The sequence below is a fragment of the Oncorhynchus masou genome, chromosome 12 (genome assembly GCF_036934945.1).
Source record: "Oncorhynchus masou masou isolate Uvic2021 chromosome 12, UVic_Omas_1.1, whole genome shotgun sequence".
NCBI classification, from domain to species: domain Eukaryota; kingdom Metazoa; phylum Chordata; class Actinopteri; order Salmoniformes; family Salmonidae; genus Oncorhynchus; species Oncorhynchus masou.
This window is the reverse complement of record NC_088223.1, coordinates 59,200,435-59,226,251: the sequence shown is the minus strand read 5'-3', so window position 1 is coordinate 59,226,251 and position 25,817 is coordinate 59,200,435. Positions and strand designations below refer to the sequence as shown.

General features: G+C 39.8%; 1 protein-coding gene across 1 annotated transcript in view; it reads left to right on the top strand.

Annotated features, from left to right (window-relative positions):
- LOC135550516 (NALCN channel auxiliary factor 2-like) overlaps nucleotides 1-25,817 on the top strand; it is a 91,228-nt gene that overhangs the window by 59,734 nt on the left and 5,677 nt on the right. The window contains exon 2 of the mRNA XM_064981420.1: nucleotides 23,457-23,628. Within this exon, the coding sequence (XP_064837492.1) occupies nucleotides 23,457-23,628 (172 nt within the window). The remainder of the gene's footprint in view (nucleotides 1-23,456; nucleotides 23,629-25,817) is intronic.

The following is a 25,817-nucleotide window of genomic DNA, read 5'->3' as shown; positions in this document are numbered from 1 at the left end:
TACTAGCGCCAACAGTACAGTAGAATGTCTTGTGTTACTAGCTCCAACAGTACAGTAGAATGTCTTGTGTTACTAGCTCCAACAGTACAGTAGAATGTCTTGTTACTAGCTCCAACAGTACAGTAGAATGTCTTGTTACTAGCTCCAACAGTACAGTAGAATGTCTTGTGTTACTAGCTCCAACAGTACAGTAGAATGTCTTGTGTTACTAGCTCCAACAGTACAGTAGAATGTCTTGTGTTACTAGCTCCAACAGTACAGTAGAGTGTCTTGTGTTACTAGCTCCAACAGTACAGTATAATGTCTTGTGTTACTAGCTCCAACAGTACAGTAGAATGTCTTGTTACTAGCGCCAACAGTACAGTAGAATGTCTTGTTAGTAGCTCCAACAGTACAGTAGAATGTCTTGTTACTAGCGTGCATTGTTGTTACTCATGTTCTTGTAACAACAGTAGAATGTCTTGTTACTATAGAAATGTCTTGTGTTACTAGCTAAATACAAAACAGTACAGTAGAATGTCTTGTTACAGCAAACAGTACAGTAAACCTATTACTAGCCTATTGTGTTACTAGAACAGTACAGTAGAATGTCTTGTGTTACTATCCAACAGTACAGTAGAATGTCTTGTGTTACTAGCTCCAACAGTACAGTAGAATGTCTTGTCAGGCAGTACAGTACCTGTCTTGTTACTAATCAGCTACCAACTAGTACAGTAGAATGTCTTGTGTAATTGTGTTACTAGCTCCTAAAACACAACAGTACTAAGTCTTGTTACTAGCTCCAACAGTACAGCTCCAGTAATGTCTTGTGTTACTAGCTCCAACAGTACAGTAGAGTGTCTTGTGTTACTAGCTCCAACAGTACAGTAGAATGTCTTGTTAGTAGCTCCAACAGTACAGTAGAATGTCTTGTGTTACTAGCTCCAACAGTACAGTAGAATGTCTTGTGTTACTAGCTCCAACAGTACAGTAGAATGTCTTGTGTTACTAGCTCCAACAGTACAGTAGAATGTCTTGTGTTACTAGCTCCAACAGTACAGTAGAATGTCTTGTTACTAGCTCCAACAGTACAGTAGAATGTCTTGTGTTACTAGCTCCAACAGTACAGTAGAATGTCTTGTGTTACTAGCTCCAACAGTACAGTAGAATGTCTTGTGTTACTAGCTCCAACAGTACAGTAGAATGTCTTGTGTTACTAGCTCCAACAGTACAGTAGAATGTCTTGTTACTAGCTCCAACAGTACAGTAGAATGTCTTGTGTTACTAGCTCCAACAGTACAGTAGAATGTCTTGTGTTACTAGCTCCAACAGTACAGTAGAATGTCTTGTGTTACTAGCTCCAACAGTACAGTAGAATGTCTTGTGTTACTAGCTCCAACAGTACAGTAGAATGTCTTGTGTTACTAGCTCCAACAGTACAGTAGAATGTCTTGTGTTACTAGCTCCAACAGTACAGTAGAATGTCTTGTGTTACTAGCTCCAACAGTACAGTAGAATGTCTTGTGTTACTAGCTCCAACAGTACAGTAGAATGTCTTGTGTTACTAGCTCCAACAGTACAGTAGAATGTCTTGTGTTACTAGCTCCAACAGTACAGTAGAATGTCTTGTGTTACTAGCTCCAACAGTACAGTAGAATGTCTTGTGTTACTAGCTCCAACAGTACAGTAGAATGTCTTGTGTTACTAGCTCCAACAGTACAGTAGAATGTCTTGTGTTACTAGCTCCAACAGTACAGTAGAATGTCTTGTGTTACTAGCTCCAACAGTACAGTAGAATGTCTTGTGTTACTAGCTCCAACAGTACAGTAGAATGTCTTGTGTTACTAGCTCCAACAGTACAGTAACAGTTCTTCCAACAGTACAGTTTGTCTAGAACAGTACAGTGTCTTGTTACTTTACTCATGTTCTTTAGTGAAACAAATAACTTGGAACTAAAATAACGAATAAATACAAAAACAACAAACGGAATGTCGTGAAACCTATTACAGTATGGTGAACACTACAACAGAGACAGGAACAATCACCCACGAAATACAAATGTCTTGTGTTAAGCCCAGGCAGTACAGTAGAATGTCTTGTGTTTCCCAATCAGAGACAACGAGAATCACCTGACTCCAACATTGAGTCTTGTGTTACTAGCTCCAAGGCAGTACCTAACAGTGTAGAATGTCTTGTGTTACACCCAACAGTAATCAGTTACTATCTCCAATAACAGTCCACAGTACAACAAACCCATGTCTTGTGTTACTAGCTCACAAAATACTAGACTAAGGCACAAGTAACAGTATAATGTCTTGTGTTACTAGCTCCAACAGTACAGTAGAATGTCTTGTTACTAGCTCCAACAGTACAGTAGAGTGTCTTGTGTTACTAGCTCCAACAGTGCAGTAGAAAATCTTGTCTTGTTACTAGCTCCAACAGTACAGTAGAATGTCTTGTGTTACTAGCTCCAACAGTACAGTAGATTGTCTTGTGTTACTAGCTCCAACAGTACAGTAGAATGTCTTGTGTTACTAGCTCCAACAGTACAGTAGAATGTCTTGTTACTAGCTCCAACAGTACAGTAGAATGTCTTGTGTTACTAGCTCCAACAGTACAGTAGAATGTCTTGTGTTACTAGCTCCAACAGTACAGTAGAATGTCTTGTTTACTAGCTCCAACAGTACAGTAGAATGTCTTGTGTTACTAGCTCCAACAGTACAGTAGAATGTCTTGTGTTACTAGCTCCAACAGTACAGTAGAATGTCTTGTGTTACTAGCTACAGTAGAATGTCTTGTGTTACTAGCTCCAACAGTACAGTAGAATGTCTTGTGTTACTAGCTCCAACAGTACAGTAGAATGTCTTGTGTTACTAGCTCCAACAGTACAGTAGAATGTCTTGTGTTACTAGCTCCAACAGTACAGTAGAATGTCTTGTGTTACTAGCTCCAACAGTACAGTAGAATGTCTTGTTACAGTAGCTTGTGTTACTAGCTCCAACAGTACAGTAGAATGTCTTGTGTTACTAGCTCCAACAGTACAGTAGAATGTCTTGTGTTACTAGCTCCAACAGTACAGTAGAATGTCTTGTGTTACTAGCTCCAACAGTACAGTAGAATGTCTTGTTACTAGCTCCAACAGTACAGTAGAATGTCTTGTGTTACTAGCTCCAACAGTACAGTAGAATGTCTTGTGTTACTAGCTCCAACAGTACAGTAGAATGTCTTGTGTTACTAGCTCCAACAGTGCAGTAGAATGTCTTGTGTTACTAGCTCCAACAGTACAGTAGAATGTCTTGTGTTACTAGCTCCAACAGTACAGTAGAATGTCTTGTTACTATCTCCAACAGTACAGTAGAATGTCTTGTGTTACTAGCTCCAACAGTACAGTATAATGTCTTGTGTTACTTGCTCCAACAGTACAGTAGAATGTCTTGTGTTACTTGATCCAACAGTACAGTAGAATATCTTGTTACTAACTCCAACAGTACAGTAGAATGTCTTGTGTTACTAGCTCCAACAATACAGTAGAATGTCTTGTTACTAGCGCCAACAGTACAGTCGAATATCTTGTGTTACTAGCTCCAGCAGTACAGTAGAATGTCTTGTGTTACTAGCTCCAACAGTACAGTAGAATGTCTTGTTACTAGCTCCAACAGTACAGTAGAATGTCTTGTGTTACTAGCTCCAACAGTACAGTAGAATGTCTTGTGTTACTAGCTCCAACAGTACAGTATAATGTCTTGTGTTACTAGCTCCAACAGTACAGTAGAATGTCTTGTGTTACTAGCTCCAACAGTACAGTAGAATGTCTTGTGTTACTAGCTCCAACAGTACAGTAGAATGTCTTGTGTTACTAGCTCCAACAGTACAGTAGAGTGTCTTGTGTTACTAGCTCCAACAGTACAGTATAGTGTCTTGTGTTACTAGCTCTAACAGCGCAGTACAATGTCTTGTGTTACTAGCTCCAACAGTACAGTAGAATGTCTTGTGTTACTCGCTCCAACAGTACAGTAGAGTGTCTTGTGTTACTAGCTCCAACAGTACAGTAGAATGTCTTGTGTTACTAGCTCCAACAGTACAGTAGAATGTCTTGTTACTAGCTCCAACAGTACAGTAGAATGTCTTGTGTTACTAGCTCCAACAGTACAGTAGAATGTCTTGTGTTACTAGCTCCAACAGTACAGTAGAATGTCTTGTGTTACTAGCTCCAACAGTACAGTAGAATGTCTTGTGTTACTAGCTCCAACAGTGCAGTAGAATGTCTTGTGTTACTCGCTCCTACAGTACAGTAGAGTGTCTTGTGTTACTTGCTCCAACAGTACAGTAGAATGTCTTGTGTTACTAGCTCCAACAGTACAGTAGAATGTCTTGTTTAGCTCAGAAAGAGAGTGTCTTGTGTTACTAGCTCCAACAGTGCAGTAGAATGTCTTGTTTACTAGCTTTAATGAAACAAATAACTTGGAACTATACAGTGAAATAACGAATAAATACAAAAACAACAAACGGAACGTGAAACCTATTACAGCCTGTCTGGTGAACACTACAACAGAGACAGCAACAGTACGAAAGTAGAATGTCTTGTACCTAAAGTAGCTCCAATCAGTACAACGAGAATGTCTTGACTCTGATTGAGAACTAGCTCAGTGTTACAGCTCCAACAAACAGTAACAATGTCTTGTGTCCCAATAACTAGCCCCACAAGAATACAACAAACCCATGTCACACCCTGTGACTAGCTCCAACACAAAATACTAAGACAGTACAAGACAGTATAATGTCTTGTGTTACTAGCTCCAACAGTACAGTAGAATGTCTTGTTAGTAGATCCAACAGTACAGTAGAGTGTCTTGTGTTACTAGCTCTAACAGTGCAGTAGAAAATCTTGTGTTACTAGCTCCAACAGCGCAGTAGAATGTCTTGTGTTACGAGCTCCAACAGTACAGTAGAATGTCTTGTGTTACTTGATCCAACAGTGCAGTAGAATGTCTTGTGTTACTAGCTCCAACAGTACAGTAAAATGTCTTGTTACTAGCGCCAACAGTACAGTAGAATGTCTTGTGTTACTAGCTCCAACAGTACAGTAGAATGTCTTGTGTTACTAGCTCCAACAGTACAGTAGAATGTCTTGTGTTACTAGCTCCAACAGTACAGTAGAATGTCTTGTTAGGAGCTCCAACAGTACAGTAGAATGTCTTGTGTTACTAGCTCCAACAGTACAGTAGAATGTCTTGTGTTACTAGCTCCAACAGTACAGTAAAATGTCTTGTTACTAGCGCCAACAGTACAGTAGAATGTCTTGTGTTACTAGCTCCAACAGTACAGTAGAATGTCTTGTGTTACTAGCTCCAACAGTACAGTAGAATGTCTTGTGTTACTAGCTCCAACAGTACAGTAGAATGTCTTGTGTTACTCCAACAGTACAACAGTGCAGTAGAATGTCTTGTGTTACTAGCTCCAACAGTACAGTAGAATGTCTTGTTACTAGCTCCAACAGTACAGTAGAATGTCTCGTGTTACTAGCTCCAACAGTACAGTAGAATGTCTTGTGTTACTAGCTCCTACAGTACAGTAGAGTGTCTTGTTACTAGCGCCAACAGTACAGTAGAATGTCTTGTTAGTAGCTCCAACAGTACAGTAGAATATTTGTGTTACTAGCTCCAACAGTACAGTAGAATGTGTTGTGTTACTAGCTCCAACAGTGCAGTAGAATGTCTTGTGTTACTCGCTCCAACAGTGCACTAGAGTGTCTTGTGTTACTAGCTCCAACAGTACAGTAGAATGTCTTGTGTTACTAGCTCCAACAGTACAGTAGAATGTCTTGTGTTACTAGCTCCAACAGTACAGTAGAATGTCTTGTGTTACTAGCTCCAACAGTACAGTATAATGTCTTGTGTTACTAGCTCCAACAGTACAGTAGAATGTCTTGTGTTACTTGATCCAACAGTACAGTAGAATATCTTGTGTTACTAAACAGTCCAACAGTACAGTAGAATGTCTTGTGTTACTAGCTCCAACAGTACAGTAAAATGTCTTGTTACTAGCGCCAACAGTACAGTAGAATGTCTTGTGTTACTAGCTCCAACAGTACAGTAGAATGTCTTGTGTTACTAGCTCCAACAGTACAGTAGAGTGTCTTGTTACTAGCGCCAACAGTACAGTAGAATGTCTTGTTACTAGCTCCAACAGTACAGTAGAATGTCTTGTGTTACTAGCTCCAACAGTACAGTAGAATGTCTTGTGTTACTAGCTCCAACAGTACAGTAGAATGTCTTGTGTTACTAGCTCCAACAGTACAGTAGAATGTCTTGTGTTACTAGCTCCAACAGTACAGTAGAATGTCTTGTGTTACTAGCTCCAACAGTACAGTAGAATGTCTTGTGTTACTAGCTCCAACAGTACAGTATAATGTCTTGTGTTACTAGCTCCAACAGTACAGTAGAATGTCTTGTGTTACTAGCTCCAACAGTACAGTAGAATGTCTTGTGTTACTAGCTCCAACAGTACAGTAGAATGTCTTGTGTTACTAGCTCCAACAGTACAGTAGAATGTCTTGTGTTACTAGCTCCAACAGTACAGTAGAATGTCTTGTTACTATCTCCAACAGTACAGTAGAATGTCTTGTGTTACTAGCTCCAACAGTACAGTAGAATGTCTTGTGTTACTAGCTCCAACAGTACAGTAGAATGTCTTGTGTTACTAGCTCCAACAGTACAGTAGAATGTCTTGTGTTACTAGCTCCAACAGTACAGTAGAATGTCTTGTGTTACTAGCTCCAACAGTACAGTAGAATGTCTTGTGTTACTAGCTCCAACAGTCAGTAGAATGTCTTGTGTTACTAGCTCCAACAGTACAGTAGAATGTCTTGTGTTACGCTTCTTAGTGTCTTGTTTACTAAAACAGTACAGTAGAATGTCTTGTGTTACTCAGCTCTTTACAGTAACAGTAGAATGTCTTGTGTACTAATCCAACAGTACAAAGAATGTCTTGTGTTACTAGCAACAGTACAGTAGAATGTCTTGTGTTACTAGCTATTACAGTAGCTCCAACAGTCTTGTGTTACTAGCTCCAACAGAGACAGGAACAATGTCTTGTGTTACTAGCTCCAACAGTACATACAATGTCTTGTGTTACCCAGGCTACTAAATGTGTTACTAGCTCCAACAGTACAGTAGAATGTCTTGTGTTGTGTTACTAGCTCCAATAGCTACCAACAGTACAGTAGAATGTCTTGTCACTTGTGTTACCCTTACTAATTACTACTCACAAAATACAGTAAGACTTGTGTTACTAGTGACAAGTACAGTATAATGTCTTGTGTTACTAGCTCCAACAGTACAGTAGAATGTCTTGTGTTACTAGCTCCAACAGTACAGTAGAGTGTCCTGTGTTACCAGCTCCAACAGTGCAGTAGAGTGTCTTGTGTTACTAGCTCCAACAGTACAGTAGAATGTCTTGTGTTACTAGCTCCAACAGTACAGTAGAATGTCTTGTGTTACTAGCTCCAACAGTACAGTAGAATGTCTTGTGTTACTAGCTCCAACAGTACAGTAAAATGTCTTGTTACTAGCTCCAACAGTACAGTAGAATGTCTTGTGTTACTAGCTCCAACAGTACAGTAGAATGTCTTGTGTTACTAGCTCCAACAGTACAGTAGAATGTCTTGTTACTAGCTCCAACAGTACAGTAGAATGTCTTGTGTTACTAGCTCCAACAGTACAGTAGAATGTCTTGTGTTACTAGCTCCAACAGTACAGTAGAATGTCTTGTGTTACTAGCTCCAACAGTACAGTAGAATGTCTTGTGTTACTAGCTCCAACAGTACAGTAGAATGTCTTGTGTTACTAGCTCCAACAGTGCAGTAGAATGTTTTGTGTTACTAGCTCCAACAGTACAGTAGAATGTCTTGTGTTACTAGCTCCAACAGTACAGTAGAATGTCTTGTGTTACTAGCTCCAACAGTACAGTAGAATGTCTTGTGTTACTAGCTCCAACAGTACAGTAAAATGTCTTGTTACTAGCTCCAACAGTACAGTAGAATGTCTTGTGTTACTAGCTCCAACAGTACAGTAGAATGTCTTGTGTTACTAGCTCCAACAGTACAGTAGAATGTCTTGTGTTACTAGCTCCAACAGTACAGTAGAATGTCTTGTGTTACTAGCTCCAACAGTACAGTATAATGTCTTGTGTTACTTGCTCCAACAGTACAGTAGAATGTCTTGTGTTACTAGCTCCAACAGCGCAGTATAATGTCTTGTGTTACCAGCTCCAACAGTACAGTAGAATGTCTTGTGTTACTAGCTCCAACAGTACAGTAGAATGTCTTGTGTTACTAGCTCCAACAGTACAGTAGAATGTCTTGTGTTACTAGCTCCAACAGTACAGTAGAATGTCTTGTGTTACTAGCTCCAACAGTACAGTATAATGTCTTGTGTTACTAGCTCCAACAGTACAGTAGAATGTCTTGTGTTACTAGCTCCAACAGTACAGTAGAATGTCTTGTTACTAACTCCAACAGTACAGTAGAATGTCTTGTGTTACTAGCTCCAACAGTACAGTAGAATGTCTTGTTACTAGCGCCAACAGTACAGTAGAATGTCTTGTGTTACTAGCTCCAACAGTACAGTAGAATGTCTTGTGTTACTAGCTCCAACAGTACAGTAGAATGTCTTGTTACTAGCTCCAACAGTACAGTAGAATGTCTTGTTTACTAGCTCCAACAGTACAGTAGAATGTCTTGTGTTACTAGCTCCAACAGTACAGTAGAATGTCTTGTGTTACTAGCTCCAACAGTACAGTAGAATGTCTTGTGTTACTAGCTCCAACAGTACAGTAGAATGTCTTGTGTTACTAGCTCCAACAGTACAGTAGAATGTCTTGTGTTACTAGCTCCAACAGTACAGTAGAATGTCTTGTGTTACTAGCTCCAACAGTACAGTAGAATGTCTTGTGTTACTAGCTCCAACAGTACAGTAGAATGTCTTGTGTTACTAGCTCCAACAGCGCAGTAGAATGTCTTGTGTTACTAGCTCCAACAGTGCAGTATAATGTCTTGTGTTACCAGCTCCAACAGTACAGTAGAATGTCTTGTGTTACTAGCTCCAACAGTACAGTAGAATGTCTTGTGTTACTAGCTCCAACAGTACAGTAGAATGTCTTGTGTTACTAGCTCCAACAGTACAGTAGAATGTCTTGTGTTACTAGCTCCAACAGTACAGTAGAATGTCTTGTTACTAGCTCCAACAGTACAGTAGAATGTCTTGTGTTACTAGCTCCAACAGTACAGTAGAATGTCTTGTGTTACTAGCTCCAACAGTACAGTAGAATGTCTTGTGTTACTAGCTCCAACAGTACAGTAGAATGTCTTGTGTTACTAGCTCCAACAGTACAGTAGAATGTCTTGTGTTACTAGCTCCAACAGTACAGTAGAGTGTCGTGTGTTACCAGCTCCAACAGTACAGTAGAGTGTCTTGTGTTACTAGCTCCAACAGTACAGTAGAATGTCTTGTGTTACTAGCTCCAACAGTACAGTAGAATGTCTTGTGTTACTAGCTCCAACAGTACAGTAGAATGTCTTGTGTTACTAGCTCCAACAGTACAGTAGAATGTCTTGTGTTACTAGCTCCAACAGTACAGTAGAATGTCTTGTGTTACTAGCTCCAACAGTACAGTAGAATGTCTTGTGTTACTAGCTCCAACAGTACAGTAGAATGTCTTGTGTTACTAGCTCCAACAGTACAGTAGAATGTCTTGTGTTACTAGTTACAGTAGAATGTCTTGTTACAGTACAGTACAGTAGAATGTCTTGTTACTAGCTCCAACAGTACAGTAGAATGTCTTGTGTTACTAGCTCCAACAGTACAGTAAAATGTCTTGTTTACTAGCTCCAACAGTACAGTAGAATGTCTTGTGTTACTAGCTCCAACAGTACAGTAGAATGTCTTGTGTTACTAGCTCCAACAGTACAGTAGAATGTCTTGTGTTACTAGCTCCAACAGTACAGTAGAATGTCTTGTGTTACTAGCTCCAACAGTACAGTAGAATGTCTTGTGTTACTAGCTCCAACAGTACAGTAGAATGTCTTGTGTTACTTGTGTTACTAGCTCCAACAGTACAGTAGAATGTCTTGTGTTACTAGCTCCAACAGTACAGTATAATGTCTTGTGTTACTAGCTCCAACAGTACAGTAGAATGTCTTGTGTTACTAGCTCCAACAGTACAGTAGAATGTCTTGTGTTACTAGCTCCAACAGTACAGTAGAATGTCTTGTGTTACTAGCTCCAACAGTACAGTAGAATGTCTTGTGTTACTAGCTCCAACAGTACAGTAGAATGTCTTGTGTTACTAGCTCCAACAGTACAGTAGAATGTCTTGTGTTACTAGCTCCAACAGTACAGTAGAATGTCTTGTGTTACTAGCTCCAACAGTACAGTAGAATGTCTTGTGTTACTAGCTCCAACAGTACAGTAGAATGTCTTGTGTTACTAGCTCCAACAGTACAGTAGAATGTCTTGTTGTCTCCAAAGTTACTAGCTCCAACAGTGTCTTTAGTAGTAATGTCTTGTGTTACTAACATACAAAAACAACAAACAGTGAAACAGTAGAATGTCTTGTGTTACTAGCTCCAACAGTACAGTAGCCCAACAGAATGTCTTGTGTTACTAGCTCCAACAGTACAGTAATGTCACTAGCTGTCTTGATTGTTACTAGCTCCAACAGTACACTAGCTCCAACAGTAATGTCTTCCAACAGTACAGTATAATGTCTTGTGTTAAAACCCCACTAAGAATACAACAAACAGTAGAATGTCTTGTGTTACACTCCAACAGTACAGTAGCTTGTTACTAGCTCCAACAGTACAGTAGAATGTCTTGTGTAAAACAGTACAGTAGAATACTAAGCTCTTGTTACAGTAACAGTATAATGTCTTGTGTTACTAGCTCCAACAGTACAGTAGAATGTCTTGTTAGTAGCTCCAACAGTACAGTAGAATGTCTTGTGTTACTAGCTCCAACAGTACAGTAGAATGTCTTGTGTTACTAGCTCCAACAGTACAGTAGAATGTCTTGTGTTACTAGCTCCAACAGTACAGTAGAATGTCTTGTGTTACTAGCTCCAACAGTACAGTAGAATGTCTTGTGTTACTAGCTCCAACAGTACAGTAGAATGTCTTGTTACTAGCTCCAACAGTACAGTAGAATGTCTTGTGTTACTAGCTCCAACAGTACAGTAGAATGTCTTGTGTTACTAGCTCCAACAGTACAGTAGAATGTCTTGTGTTACTAGCTCCAACAGTACAGTAGAATGTCTTGTTACTAGCGCCAACAGTACAGTAGAATGTCTTGTGTTACTAGCTCCAACAGTACAGTAGAATGTCTTGTGTTACTAGCTCCAACAGTACAGTAGAATGTCTTGTGTTACTAGCTCCAACAGTACAGTAGAGTGTCTTGTGTTACTAGCTCCAACAGTACAGTAGAATGTCTTGTGTTACTAGCTCCAACAGTACAGTAGAATGTCTTGTGTTACTAGCTCCAACAGTACAGTAGAATGTCTTGTGTTACTAGCTCCAACAGTACAGTAGAATGTCTTGTGTTACTAGCTCCAACAGTACAGTAAAATGTCTTGTTACTAGCTCCAACAGTACAGTAGAATGTCTTGTGTTACTAGCTCCAACAGTACAGTAGAATGTCTTGTGTTACTAGCTCCAACAGTACAGTAGAATGTCTTGTTTACTAGCGCCAACAGTACAGTAGAATGTCTTGTGTTACTAGCTCCAACAGTACAGTAGAATGTCTTGTGTTACTAGCTCCAACAGTACAGTAGAATGTCTTGTGTTACTAGCTCCAACAGCGCAGTATAATGTCTTGTGTTACTAGCTCCAACAGCGCAGTAGAATGTCTTGTGTTACTAGCTCCAACAGTACAGTAGAATGTCTTGTGTTACTAGCTCCAACAGTACAGTAGAATGTCTTGTGTTACTAGCTCCAACAGTACAGTAGAATGTCTTGTGTTACTAGCTCCAACAGTACAGTATAATGTCTTGTGTTACTTGCTCCAACAGTACAGTAGAATGTCTTGTGTTACTAGCTCCAACAGTACAGTAGAATGTCTTGTTACTAGCTCCAACAGTACAGTAGAATGTCTTGTGTTACTAGCTCCAACAGTACAGTAGAATGTCTTGTTACTAGCTCCAACAGTACAGTAGAATGTCTTGTGTTACTAGCTCCAACAGTACAGTAGAATGTCTTGTGTTACTTGCTCCAACAGTACAGTAGAATGTCTTGTGTTACTAGCTCCAACAGTACAGTAGAATGTCAACAGTCCAACAGTAGAATGTCTTGTTACTAGCTCCAACAGTACAGTAGAATGTCTTGTGTTACTAGCTCCAACAGTACAGTAGAATGTCTTGTGTTACTAGCTCCAACAGTACAGTAGAATGTCTTGTGTTACTAGCTCCAACAGTACAGTAGAATGTCTTGTGTTACTAGCTCCAACAGTACAGTAGAATGTCTTGTGTTACTAGCTCCAACAGTACAGTAGAATGTCTTGTGTTACTAGCTCCAACAGTACAGTAGAATGTCTTGTGTTACTAGCTCCAACAGTACAGTAGAATGTCTTGTGTTACTAGCTCCAACAGTACTAGCTCCAGTAGTAAATGTCTTGTGTTACTAGCTCCAACAGTACAGTAGAATGTCTTGTGTTACTAGCTCCAACAGTACAGTAGAATGTCTTGTGTTACTAGCTCCAACAGTACAGTAGAATGTCTTGTTACTAGCTAACAGTACAGTAGAATGTCTTGTGTTACTAGCTCCAACAGTACAGTAGAATGTCTTGTGTTACTAGCTCCAACAGTACAGTAGAATGTCTTGTGTTACTAGCTCCAACAGTACAGTAGAATGTCTTGTGTTACTAGCTCCAACAGTACAGTAGAATGTCTTGTGTTACTAGCTCCAACAGTACAGTAGAATGTCTTGTGTTACTAGCTCCAACAGTACAGTAGAATGTCTTGTGTTACTAGCTCCAACAGTACTTGTGTTACTAGTAGAATGTCTTGTGTTACTATGCTCCAACAGTACAGTAGAATGTCTTGTTTAGCTACAGTAGTGTCTTGTGTTACTGAAACAGTACAGTAGAATGTCTTGTCCAACAGTACTTGTGTTACAGTAGAATGTCTTGTGTTACTAGCTCCTTGTTACAGCTCCACAGTAGAATGTCTTGTGTTACTCCAACAGTACAGTAGAATGTCCAAACAGTACAGTAGAATGTCTTGTGTTACTAGTACAGTAAATGTCTACTAGCTAGCTTACTAGCTCCAAAGTACAGTAAATGTCTTGTGTTACTAGCTCCAACAGTACAGTAGAATGTCAGTTGTGTTACTAGCTCCAACAGTACAGTAAAATGTCTTGTGTTACTAAACAGTACTAGAGTGTCTTGTGTTACTAGCCCAACAGTACAGTAGAATGTCTTGTGTTACTAGCTCCAACAGTACAGTAGAATGTCTTGTGTTACTAGCTCCAACAGACAGTAGAATGTCTTGTGTTACTAGCTCCAACAGTACAGTAGAATGTCTTGTGTTACTAGCTCCAACAGTACAGTAGAATGTCTTGTGTTACTAGCTCCAACAGTACAGTAGAATGTCTTGTGTTACTAGCTCCAACAGTACAGTAGAATGTCTTGTGTTACTAGCTCCAACAGTACAGTAGAATGTCTTGTGTTACTAGCTCCAACAGTACAGTAGAATGTCTTGTGTTACTAGCTCCAACAGTACAGTAGAATGTCTTGTGTTACTAGCTCCAACAGTACAGTAGAATGTCTTGTGTTACTAGCTCCAACAGTACAGTAGAATGTCTTGTTACTAGCTCCAACAGTACAGTAGAATGTCTTGTGTTACTAGCTCCAACAGTACAGTAGAATGTCTTGTGTTACTAGCTCCAACAGTACAGTAGAATGTCTTGTGTTACTAGCTCCAACAGTACAGTAGAATGTCTTGTGTTACTAGCTCCAACAGTACAGTAGAATGTCTTGTGTTACTAGCTCCAACAGTACAGTAGAGTGTCTTGTGTTACTAGCTCCAACAGTACAGTAGAATGTCTTGTGTTACTAGCTCCAACAGTACAGTAGAATGTCTTGTGTTACTAGCTCCAACAGTACAGTAGAATGTCTTGTGTTACTAGCTCCAACAGTACAGTAGAATGTCTTGTGTTACTAGCTCCAACAGTACAGTAGAATGTCTTGTGTTACTAGCTCCAACAGTACAGTAGAATGTCTTGTGTTACTAGCTCCAACAGTACAGTAGAATGTCTTGTGTTACTAGCTCCAACAGTACAGTAGAATGTCTTGTGTTACTAGCTCCAACAGTACAGTAGAATGTCTTGTGTTACTAGCTCCAACAGTACAGTAGAATGTCTTGTGTTACTAGCTCCAACAGTACAGTAGAATGTCTTGTGTTACTAGCTCCAACAGTACAGTAGAATGTCTTGTGTTACTAGCTCCAACAGTACAGTAGAATGTCTTGTGTTACTAGCTCCAACAGTACAGTAGAATGTCTTGTGTTACTAGCTCCAACAGTACAGTAGAATGTCTTGTGTTACTAGCTCCAACAGTACAGTAGAATGTCTTGTGTTACTAGCTCCAACAGTACAGTAGAATGTCTTGTGTTACTAGCTCCAACAGTACAGTAGAATGTCTTGTGTTACTAGCTCCAACAGTACAGTAGAATGTCTTGTGTTACTAGCTCCAACAGTACAGTAGAATGTCTTGTGTTACTAGCTCCAACAGTACAGTAGAATGTCTTGTGTTACTAGCTCCAACAGTACAGTAGAATGTCTTGTGTTACTAGCTCCAACAGTACAGTAGAATGTCTTGTGTTACTAGCTCCAACAGTACAGTAGAATGTCTTGTGTTACTAGCTCCAACAGTACAGTAGAATGTCTTGTGTTACTAGCTCCAACAGTACAGTAGAATGTCTTGTGTTACTAGCTCCAACAGTACAGTAGAATGTCTTGTGTTACTAGCTCCAAGTACAGTAGAATGTCTTGTGTTACTAGCTCCAACAGTACAGTAGAATGTCTTGTGTTACTTACTAGCTCCAACAGTACTTAGAATGTCTTGTGTTACTAGCTCCAACAGTACAGTAGAATGTCTTGTGTTACTAGCTCCAACAGTACAGTAGAATGTCTTGTGTTACTAGCTCCAACAGTACAGTAGAATGTCTTGTTTTACTAGCTCCAACAGTACAGTAGAATGTCTTGTTACTAGCTCCAACAGTACAGTAGTGTCTTGTGTTACTAGCTCCAACAGTACAGTAGAATGTCTTGTGTTACTAGCTCCAACAGTACAGTAGAATGTCTTGTGTTACTAGCTCCAACAGTACAGTAGAATGTCTTGTGTTACTAGCTCCAACAGTACAGTAGAATGTATTGTGTTACTAGCTCCAACAGTACAGTAGAATGTCTTGTGTTACTAGCTCCAAAAGTACAGTAGAATGTATTGTGTTACTAGCTCCAACAGTACAGTAGTAGTAGAATGTCTTGTGTTACTAGCTCCAACAGTACAGTAGAATGTCTTGTGTTACTAGCTCCAACAGTACAGTAGAATGTCTTGTGTTACTTGCTCCAACAGTACAGTAGAATGTCTTGTGTTACTAGCTCCAACAGTACAGTAGAATGTCTTGTGTTACTAGCTCCAACAGTACAGTAGAATGTCTTGTTACTAGCTCCAACAGTACAGTAGAATGTCTTGTGTTACTAGCTCCAACAGTACAGTAGAATGTCTTGTGTTACTAGCTCCAACAGTACAGTAGAATGTCTTGTTACTATCTCCAACAGTAAAGTAGAATTTCTTGTATTACTAGCTCCAACAGTACAGTAGAATGTCTTGTGTTACTAGCTCCAACAGTACAGTATAATGTCTTGTGTTACTTGCTCCAACAGTACAGTAGAATGTCTTGTGTTACAAGCTCCAACAGTACAGTAAAATGTCTTCTTACTAGCTCCAACAGCGCAGTAGAATGTCTTGTGTTACTAGCTCCAACAGTACAGTAGAATGTCTTGTGTTACTAGCTCCAACAGTACAGTAGAATGTCTTGTGTTACTAGCTCCAACAGTACAGTAGAATGTCTTGTGTTACTTGCTCCAACAGTACAGTAAAATGTCTTGTTACTTGCGCCAACAGTACAGTAAAATGTCTTGTGTTACTAGCTCCAACAGTACAGTAGAGTGTCTTGTGTTACTAGCTCCAACAGTACAGTAGAGTGTCTTGTGTTACTAGCTCCAACAGTAAGTAGAATGTCTTGTGTTACTAGCTCCAACAGTGCAGTAGAATGTCTTGTGTTACTCGCTCCTACAGTACAGTAGAGTGTCTTGTGTTACTTGCTCCAACTGTACAGTAGAACGTCTTGTGTTACTAGCTCCAACAGTACAGTATAATGTCTTGTGTTACTAGCTCCAACAGTACAGTAGAATGTCTTGTTACTAGCTCCAACAGTACAGTAGAATGTCTTGTGTTACTAGCTCCAACAGTACAGTAGAATGTCTTGTGTTACTAGCTCCAACAGTACAGTAGAATGTCTTGTGTTACTAGCTCCAACAGTGCAGTAGAATGTCTTGTGTTACTAGCTCCAACAGTACAGTAGAGTGTCTTGTGTTACTAGCTCCAACAGTGCAGTAGAGTGTCTTGTGTTACTAGCTCCAACAGTGCACTAGAGTGTCTTGTGTTACTAGCTCCAACAGTGCAGTAGAATGTCTTGTGTTTCTCGCTCCAACAGTACAGTAGAGTGTCTTGTGTTACTAGCTCCAACAGTGCAGTAGAGTGTCTTGTGTTACTAGCTCCAACAGTACAGTAGAATGTCTTGTGTTACTTGATCCAACAGTACAGTAGAATATCTTGTTACTAACTCCAACAGTACAGTAGAATGTCTTGTGTTACTAGCTCCAACAGTACAGTAGAATGTCTTGTTACTAGCGCCAACAGTACAGTAGAATGTCTTGTGTTACTAGCTCCAACAGTACAGTAGAATGTCTTGTTACTAGCGCCAACAGTACAGTAAAATGTCTTGTGTTTCTCGCTCCAACAGTACAGTAGAGTGTCTTGTGTTACTAGCTCCAACAGTACAGTAGAGTGTCTTGTGTTACTAGCTCCAACAGTACAGTAGAGTGTCTTGTGTTACTAGCTCTAACAGTGCAGTAGAATGTCTTGTGTTACTAGCTCCAACAGTACAGTAGAGTGTCTTGTGTTACTAGCTCCAACAGTGCAGTAGAGTGTCTTGTGTTACTAGCTCCAACAGTGCAGTATAATGTCTTGTGTTACTTGCTCCAACAGTACAGTAGAATGTCTTGTGTTACTTGCTCCAACAGTACAGTAGAATGTCTTGTGTTACTAGCTCCAACAGTACAGTAGAATGTCTTGTGTTACTAGCTCCAACAGTACAGTAAAATGTCTTGTTACTAGCGCCAACAGTACAGTAGAATGTCTTGTTACTAGCTCCAACAGTGCATTCGAATGTCTTGTGTTACTAGCTCCAACAGTACAGTAGAATGTCTTGTGTTACTAGCTCCAACAGTACAGTAGAGTGTCTTGTGTTACTAGCTCTAACAGCGCAGTACAATGTCTTGTGTTACTAGCTCCAACAGTGCAGTAGAATGTCTTGTGTTACTCGCTCCAACAGTGCACTAGAGTGTTTTGTGTTACTAGCTCCAACAGTGCAGTAGAATGTCTTGTGTTACTAGCTCCAACAGTACAGTAGAATGTCTTGTGTTACTAGCTCCAACAGTACAGTAGAATGTCTTGTGTTACTAGCTCCAACAGTACAGTATAATGTCTTGTGTTACTAGCTCCAACAGTACAGTAGAATGTCTTTTGTTACTAACTCCAACAGTACAGTAGAATGTCTTGTGTAACTAGCTCCAACAGTACAGTAGAGTGTCTTGTTACTAACTCCAACAGTACAGTAGAATGTCTTGTGTAACTAGCTCCAACAGTACAGTAGAGTGTCTTGTTACTAGCGCCAACAGTACAGTAGAATGTCTTGTGTTACTAACTCCAACAGTACAGTATAATGTCTTGTGTTACTAGCTCCAACAGTACAGTAGAATGTCTTGTGTTAGTAGCTCCAACAGTACAGTAAAATGTCTTGTGTTACCAGCTAGAGTGTCTTGTGTTACAGCAACAGTACAGTAGAATGTCTTGTGTTACTAGCTCCAACAGTACAGTAAAATGTCTTGTTACTAGCACCAACAGTACAGTAGAATGTCTTGTGTTACTAGCTCCAACAGTACAGTAGAATGTCTTGTTACTAGCTCCAACAGTACAGTAGAATGTCTTGTGTTACTAGCTCCAACAGTACAGTAGAATGTCTTGTGTTACTAGCTCCAACAGTACAGTAGAATGTCTTGTGTTACTAGCTCCAACAGTACAGTAGAATGTCTTGTGTTACTAGCTCCAACAGTACAGTAGAATGTCTTGTGTTACTAGCTCCAACAGTGCAGTAGAGTGTCTTTTGTTACTATCTCCAACAGTGCAGTAGAGTGTCTTGTGTTACTAGCTCCAACAGTACAGTAGAATGTCTTGTGTTACTAGCTCCAACAGTGCAGTAGAATGTCTTGTGTTACTAGCTCCAACAGTACAGTAGAATGTCTTGTGTTACTAGCTCCAACAGTACAGTAGAATGTCTTGTTACTAACTCAACAACAGTAGAATGTCTTGTGTTACTAGCTCCAATGTACTAAAATGTCTTGTTACTAGCGCCAACAGTACAGTAGAATGTCTTGTGTTACTAGCTCCAACAGTACAGTAGAATGTCTTGTGTTACTAGCTCCAACAGTACAGTAGAATGTCTTGTGTTACTAGCTCCAACAGTACAGTAGAATGTCGTGTGTTACCAGCTCCAACAGTACAGTAGAGTGTCTTGTGTTACTAGCTCCAACAGTACAGTAGAATGTCTTGTGTTACTAGCTCCAACAGTACAGTAGAGTGTCCTGTGTTACCAGCTCCAACAGTGCAGTAGAGTGTCTTGTGTTACTAGCTCCAACAGTACAGTAGAATGTCTTGTGTTACTAGCTCCAACAGTACAGTAGAATGTCTTGTTTACTAACTCCAACAGTACAGTAGAATGTCTTGTGTTACTAGCTCCAACAGTACAGTAGAATGTCTTGTTACTAACTTACTAGAATGTCTTGTGTTACAACAGTACAGTAGAATATCTTGTGTTACTAGCTCCAACAGTACAGTAAAATGTCTTGTTACTAGCACCAACAGTACAGTAGAATGTCTTGTGTTACTAGCTCCAACAGTACAGTAGAGTGTCTTGTGTTACTAGCTCCAACAGTACAGTAGAATATCTTGTGTTACTAGCTCCAACAGTACAGTAAAATGTCTTGTTACTAGCTCCAACAGTACAGTAGAATGTCTTGTGTTACTAGCTCCAACAGTACAGTAGAGTGTCTTGTGTTACTAGCTCCAACAGTGCAGTAGAGTGTCTTGTGTTATTAGCTCCAACAGTGCAGTATATTGTCTTTTGTTACTTGCGCCAACAGTACAGTAGAATGTCTTGTGTTACTAGCTCCAACAGTACAGTAGAATGTCTTGTTACTAGCTCCAACAGTACAGTAGAATGTCTTGTGTTACTAGCTCCAACAGTACAGTAAAATGTCTTGTTACTAGCGCCAACAGTACAGTAGAATGTCTCGTGTTACTAGCTCCAACAGTACAGTAGAATGTCTTGTGTTACTAGCTCCAACAGTACATTAGAATGTGTTGTGTTACTTGATCCAACAGTACAGTAGAATGTCTTGTTACTAACTCCAACAGTACAGTAGAATGTATTGTGTTACTAGCTCCAACAGTACAGTAGAGTGTCTTGTGTTACTAGCTCCAACAGTACAGTAGAGTGTCTTGTGTTACTAGCTCCAACAGTGCAGTAGAGTGTCTTGTGTTACTCGCTCCAACAGTGCACTAGAGTGTCTTGTGTTACTAGCTCCAACAGTACAGTAGAATGTCTTGTGTTACTAGCTCCAACAGTACAGTAGAATGTCTTGTGTTACTAGCTCCAACAGTACAGTAGAATGTCTTGTGTTACTAGCTCCAACAGTACAGTAGAATGTCTTGTGTTACTAGCTCCAACAGTACAGTAGAATGTCTTGTTACTAACTTCAACATTACAGTAGAATGTCTTGTGTTACTAGCTCCAACAGTACAGTAAAATGTCTTGTTTACTAGCTCCAACAGTACAGTAGAATGTCTTGTTACTAGCTCCAACAGTACAGTAGAATGTCTTGTGTTACTAGCTCCAACAGTACAGTAGAATGTCTTGTGTTACTAGCTCCAACAGTACAGTAGAATGTCTTGTGTTACTAGCTCCAACAGTACAGTAGAGTGTCTTGTGTTACTAGCTCCAACAGTGCAGTAGAGTGTCTTGTGTTACTAGCTCCAACAGTACAGTAGAATGTCTTGTCTTGTGTACTAGCTCCAACAGTGCAGTAGAATGTCTTGTGTTACTAGCTCCAACAGCGCAGTATAATGTCTTGTGTTACCAGCTCCAACAGTACAGTAGAATGTCTTTTGTTACTAACTCCAACAGTACAGTAGAATGTCTTGTGTTACTAGCTCCAACAGTACAGTAGAATGTCTTGTTACTAACTTCAACATTACAGTAGAATGTCTTGTGTTACTAGCTCCAACAGTACAGTAAAATGTTTTGTTACTAGCGCCAACAGTACAGTAGAATGTCTTGTGTTACTAGCTCCAACAGTACAGTAGAGTGTCTTGTGTTACTAGCTCCAACAGTACAGTAGAGTGTCGTGTGTTACCAGCTCCAACAGTACAGTAGAGTGTCTTGTGTTACTAGCTCCAACAGTACAGTAGAATGTCTTGTGTTACTAGCTCCAACAGTACAGTAGAGTGTCTTGTGTTACTAGCTCCAACAGTGCAGTAGAGTGTCTTGTGTTACTAGCTCCAACAGTGCAGTAGAATGTCTTGTGTTACTAGCTCCAACAGTACAGTAGAATGTCTTGTTACTAGCTCCAACAGTACAGTAGAATGTCTTGTTACTAACTCCAACAGTACAGTAGAATGTCTTGTGTTACTAGCTCCAACAGTACAGTAAAATGTCTTGTTACTAGCGCCAACAGTACAGTAGAATGTCTTGTGTTACTAACTCCAACAGTACAGTATAATGTCTTGTGTTACTAGCTCCTACAGCGCAGTATAATGTCTTGTGTTACTAGCTCCAACAGCGCAGTCGAATGTCTTGTGTTACTAGCTCCAACAGTACAGTAGAGTGTCTTGTGTTACTAGCTCCAACAGTACAGTAGAGTGTCTTGTGTTACTAGCTCCAACAGTGCAGTAGAGTGTCTTGTGTTACTAGCTCCAACAGTGCAGTATAATGTCTTGTGTTACTTGCTCCAACAGTACAGTAGAATGTCTTGTGTTACTAGCTCCAACAGTACAGTAGAGTGTCTTGTGTTACTAGCTCCGATAGTGCAGTAGTGTCTTGTGTTACTAGCTCCAACAGTACAGTAAAATGTCTTGTTACTAGCGCCAACAGTACAGTAGAATGTCTCGTGTTACTAGCGCCAACAGAACAGTAGAATGTCTTTTACTAACTTCAACATTACAGTAGAATGTCTTGTGTTACTAGCTCCAACAGTACAGTAAAATGTCTTGTTACTAGCGCCAACAGTACAGTAGAATGTCTCGTGTTACTAGCGCCAACAGTACAGTAGAATGTCTTGTTAGTAGCTCCAACAGTACAGTAGAATATTTGTGTTACTAGCTCCAACAGTACAGTAGAATGTGTTGTGTTACTTGTGTTAGAATGTCTTGTGTTACTAGCTCAACAGCACAGTAGAGTGTCTTGTGTTACTAGCTCCAACAGTGCAGTAGAGTGTCTTTTGTTACTAGCTCCAACAGTGCAGTAGAGTGTCTTGTGTTACTAGCTCCAACAGTGCAGTAGAATGTCTTGTGTTACTAGCTCCAACAGTACAGTAGAATATCTTGTTACTAACTCCAACAGTACAGTAGAATTTCTTGTGTTACTAGCTCCAACAATACAGTAGAATGTCTTGTTACTAGCGCCAACAGTACAGTAGAATGTCTTGTGTTACTAGCTCCAACAGTACAGTAGAATGTCTTGTGTTACTAGCTCCAACAGTATAGTAGAATGTCTTGTTACTCTCTCCAACAGCACAGTAGAATGTCTTGTATTACTAGCTGAAACAGTACAGTAGAAGGTCTTGTGTTACTAGCTCCAACAGTACAGTAGAATGTCTTGTGTTACTAGCTCCAACAGTGCAGTAGAGTGTCTTGTGTTACTAGCTCCAACAGTACAGTAGAATGTCTTGTGTTACTAGCTCCAACAGTACAGTAGATTGTCTTGTGTTACTAGCTCCAACAGTACAGTAGAATGTCTTGTTACTATCTCCAACAGCACAGTAGAATGTCTTGTATTACTAGCTCCAACAGTACAGTAGAATGTCTTGTGTTACTAGCTCCAACAGTACAGTATAATGTCTTGTGTTACTAGCTCCAACAGTACAGTAGAATGTCTTGTGTTACTAGCTCCAACAGTACAGTAGAATGTCTTGTGTTACTAGCTCCAACAGTACAGTAGAATGTCTTGTGTTACTAGCTCCAACAGTACAGTAGAATGTCTTGTAACTTGCTTCAACAGTACAGTAGACTGTCTTGTGTTACTAGCTCCAACATTACATTAGAATCTCTCGTGTTACTTGCTCCAACAGTACAGTAGAATGTCTTGTGTTACTAGCTCCAACAGTACAGTATAATGTCTTGTGTTACTAGCTCCAACAGTACAGTACAATGTCTTGTGTTACTAGCTCCAACAGTACATTAGAATGTCTTGTTACTAGCTCCAACAGTACAGTAGAATGTCTTGTGTTACTTGCTCCAACAGTACAGTATAATGTCTTGTGTTACTAGCTCCAACAGTACAGTAGAATGTCTTGTGTTTCTCGCTCCAACAGTACAGTAAAATATCTTGTTACTAGCTCCAACAGTACAGTATAATGTCTCGAGAATAAAGTATATACATACGCACATACGGTGATTAAGCAACAGTATATAAACAGAATATGAAGTGACCAGCATTCAATGACTATATAAATGGGGCATTAGTATCAAGGTGCAGGGCAGAGTCCTGGGCAGGTAGCCAACTACTGTAGGGATAGCTGTTCAACAGTCTGATGGCCTGGAGATGGCCTTGACAAAGTGTATACTGGGTTGGCTTTGTTTTGGCAAAGTTTTCTATCACTGTAGTCACCCCAATGTGTGTCATCTGTACCCTTATAGAGGATTCACTATAGCTACCCATTGCCACCTCAGCAGAAAATAGATGTTTGTAGTAGCTGCTGCCCTAACACTGTAGAAATGGTTTTAATGTCCATCAATTAGCCTCAATTACACTGCAATGACAAAAACCTGCTGTGTGTGAAAGCTGCCAGGCGCTGTGCTCTTCTCTTGCAGTCAGTCTACAAAGCCTGGTTATGCTCAGAATACTTCAACGCCACCCAGAGCCAGTGTCAACACAGGATTCCCTGCAAGCAATATTGTCTGGAGGTCCAGACCATGTGCCCCTTTGTGTTACCAGACAATGACGACTTGGTCTACGGAGGACTATCTAGTTTCATCTGTACAGGTACAGTATGATTGGTGCCTTGAGTGACATTTAGTCGTTATTGTTGTTACCATTTTTCTCTCAAGCTTATGTATTTGCACAGAAACTGTGGGTCGATTCCACACCAGGAAGGCCTGAAAATATTTTGGATATCTCAGATTGTTTTATAACTAGCTCCTTGTTCTATCTGTGCCTGTAGTTGACAGTAGCTGCCATTACCTCAGCAATGGAAATCTGTTTTCCGGATCCTTTTGAGGCTCACTGCAATCTTCCTCTGTTCTTCAGAAATGCAATGAATCAAAATAAGACCACTCCTGGTCACTCTGACAGAGTCCACTTTTCCCAGCGCATACTAACCATTTTCGACACCTCAAACAGGTCTCCCACATATACATCCTTATTCAACAAACGCATCCCAACAAGAAGCGATTCATACACATATCCTCCACTACAATTTTAAAAAATGTACATTTTGTTCCAGTTTTCAATTCTACTGTTGTCCATTCAGAACATTCGTCTACACCAACTTTGCTTGATTCAAACTCATCATCCACTTCCGCCATCTTTCCCAAGCACACCCTACTATTCTCTCGCATGAGGGGGAGTCAAATTACGGAGGACTTTCTGGGACTACTCAAGAAAAATATTCACTAGTACCTGCAACCTGGTTCAGGTTATCAGTCAAGTAGTTACAAACAGCACAGGAATGAAATCATTAACATGTACTGATCACATCTTTACTCAGCTTGAAAGCGGTATCCAGATGCAGTGACCACAATATAATGGCCATATCTAGGAAAATCAAAGTTCCAAAACCTGGGCCTGATATAGTGTATAAGAGGTCATACAATACGTTTTGTAGTGATTCTTATGTTTTTCATGTAAAGAATATCTGTTGGTCTGTGGTGCAAACAGACGTTGCACTTGACACATTTATGAAATTGCTCATCCCAGTATGCTCCCATTAAGAAAATGACTGTAAAAACTGTTCAATCCCTGTGGATTGATGAGGAATTGAAAAAAAATATATGGTTGAGAGGGATGAGGCAAAAGGAATGCCTAATAAATCTGGCTGCAAATTGAGAAATCATGTGACTAAACTGAATAAAAAGAATAAGAAACTAGAGTATCAAACAAAGATAAATGACAAAGAATGATAGTAAAAAGCTTTGGAGCACTTTCAATGAAATTTGCGGAAATATGGCAAACTCCGCTCCATCATTCATTGAATCAGATGGCTTATTCATTGCAAAACCGACTGATATTGCCAACTACTTTAAATATTTTTTCATTGGCAAGATTAGCAAACTTAGGTATGACATGCCAGCAACAAACACTGACACTACACATCCAAGTATATCTGACCAAATTAAGACAAGAATTGTAATTTTGAATTCTATAAAGTTGAGTATGGAAGAGGGGAAAACATTATTGCTGTCTATCAACAATGACAAGCCACCGGAGTCTGACATCTTGGATGGAAAATTACTTAGGATAATAGCGGACGATATTGCCACTCCTATTTGCTATATCTTCAATTTAAGCCTACTAGAAAGTGTGTGCCCTCAATTCTGGAGGGAAGTAAAAGTCATTCCACTACCTAAGAATAGTAAAGCGCACTTTACTGGCTCAAATAGCAGACCAATCAGCCTGTTACCAACCCTTGGAAAAAATAGTGTTTGACCAAGTACAATGCTATTTTACTGTAAACAAATTGACAACAGACTTTCAGCACGCTTATAGGGAAGGACATTCAGCAAGCACAGCACTTACACAAATGACTGATGATTGGCTGAGGGAAATTGATAATAAAAATATTGTGGGGGCTGTTTGTTCGACTTCAGTGCAGCTTTTGCGTTATCAATCATAGTCTGCTGCTGGAAAAACATATGTGTTATGGCTTTACACCCCCTGCTATATTGTAAATAAAGAGTTACCTGTCTAACATTACACAGAGGGTGTTCTTTAATGGAAGCCTCTCCAACATAATCCAGGTAGTGATGGTTGCTGATAATGGGCCTCCGTATGCCAATGCAGATATTCCATGATAAATCTGCCGTTTCCTGTTACAATAGTCATTTATAACATTAACAATGTCTACACTGTATTTCTGATCAACTTGATGTTATTTTAATGAACAAAAAATGTGCTTTTTGTTCAAAAACAAGGACATTTCTAAATGACCCCAAACTTTTGAACGGTAGTGTATA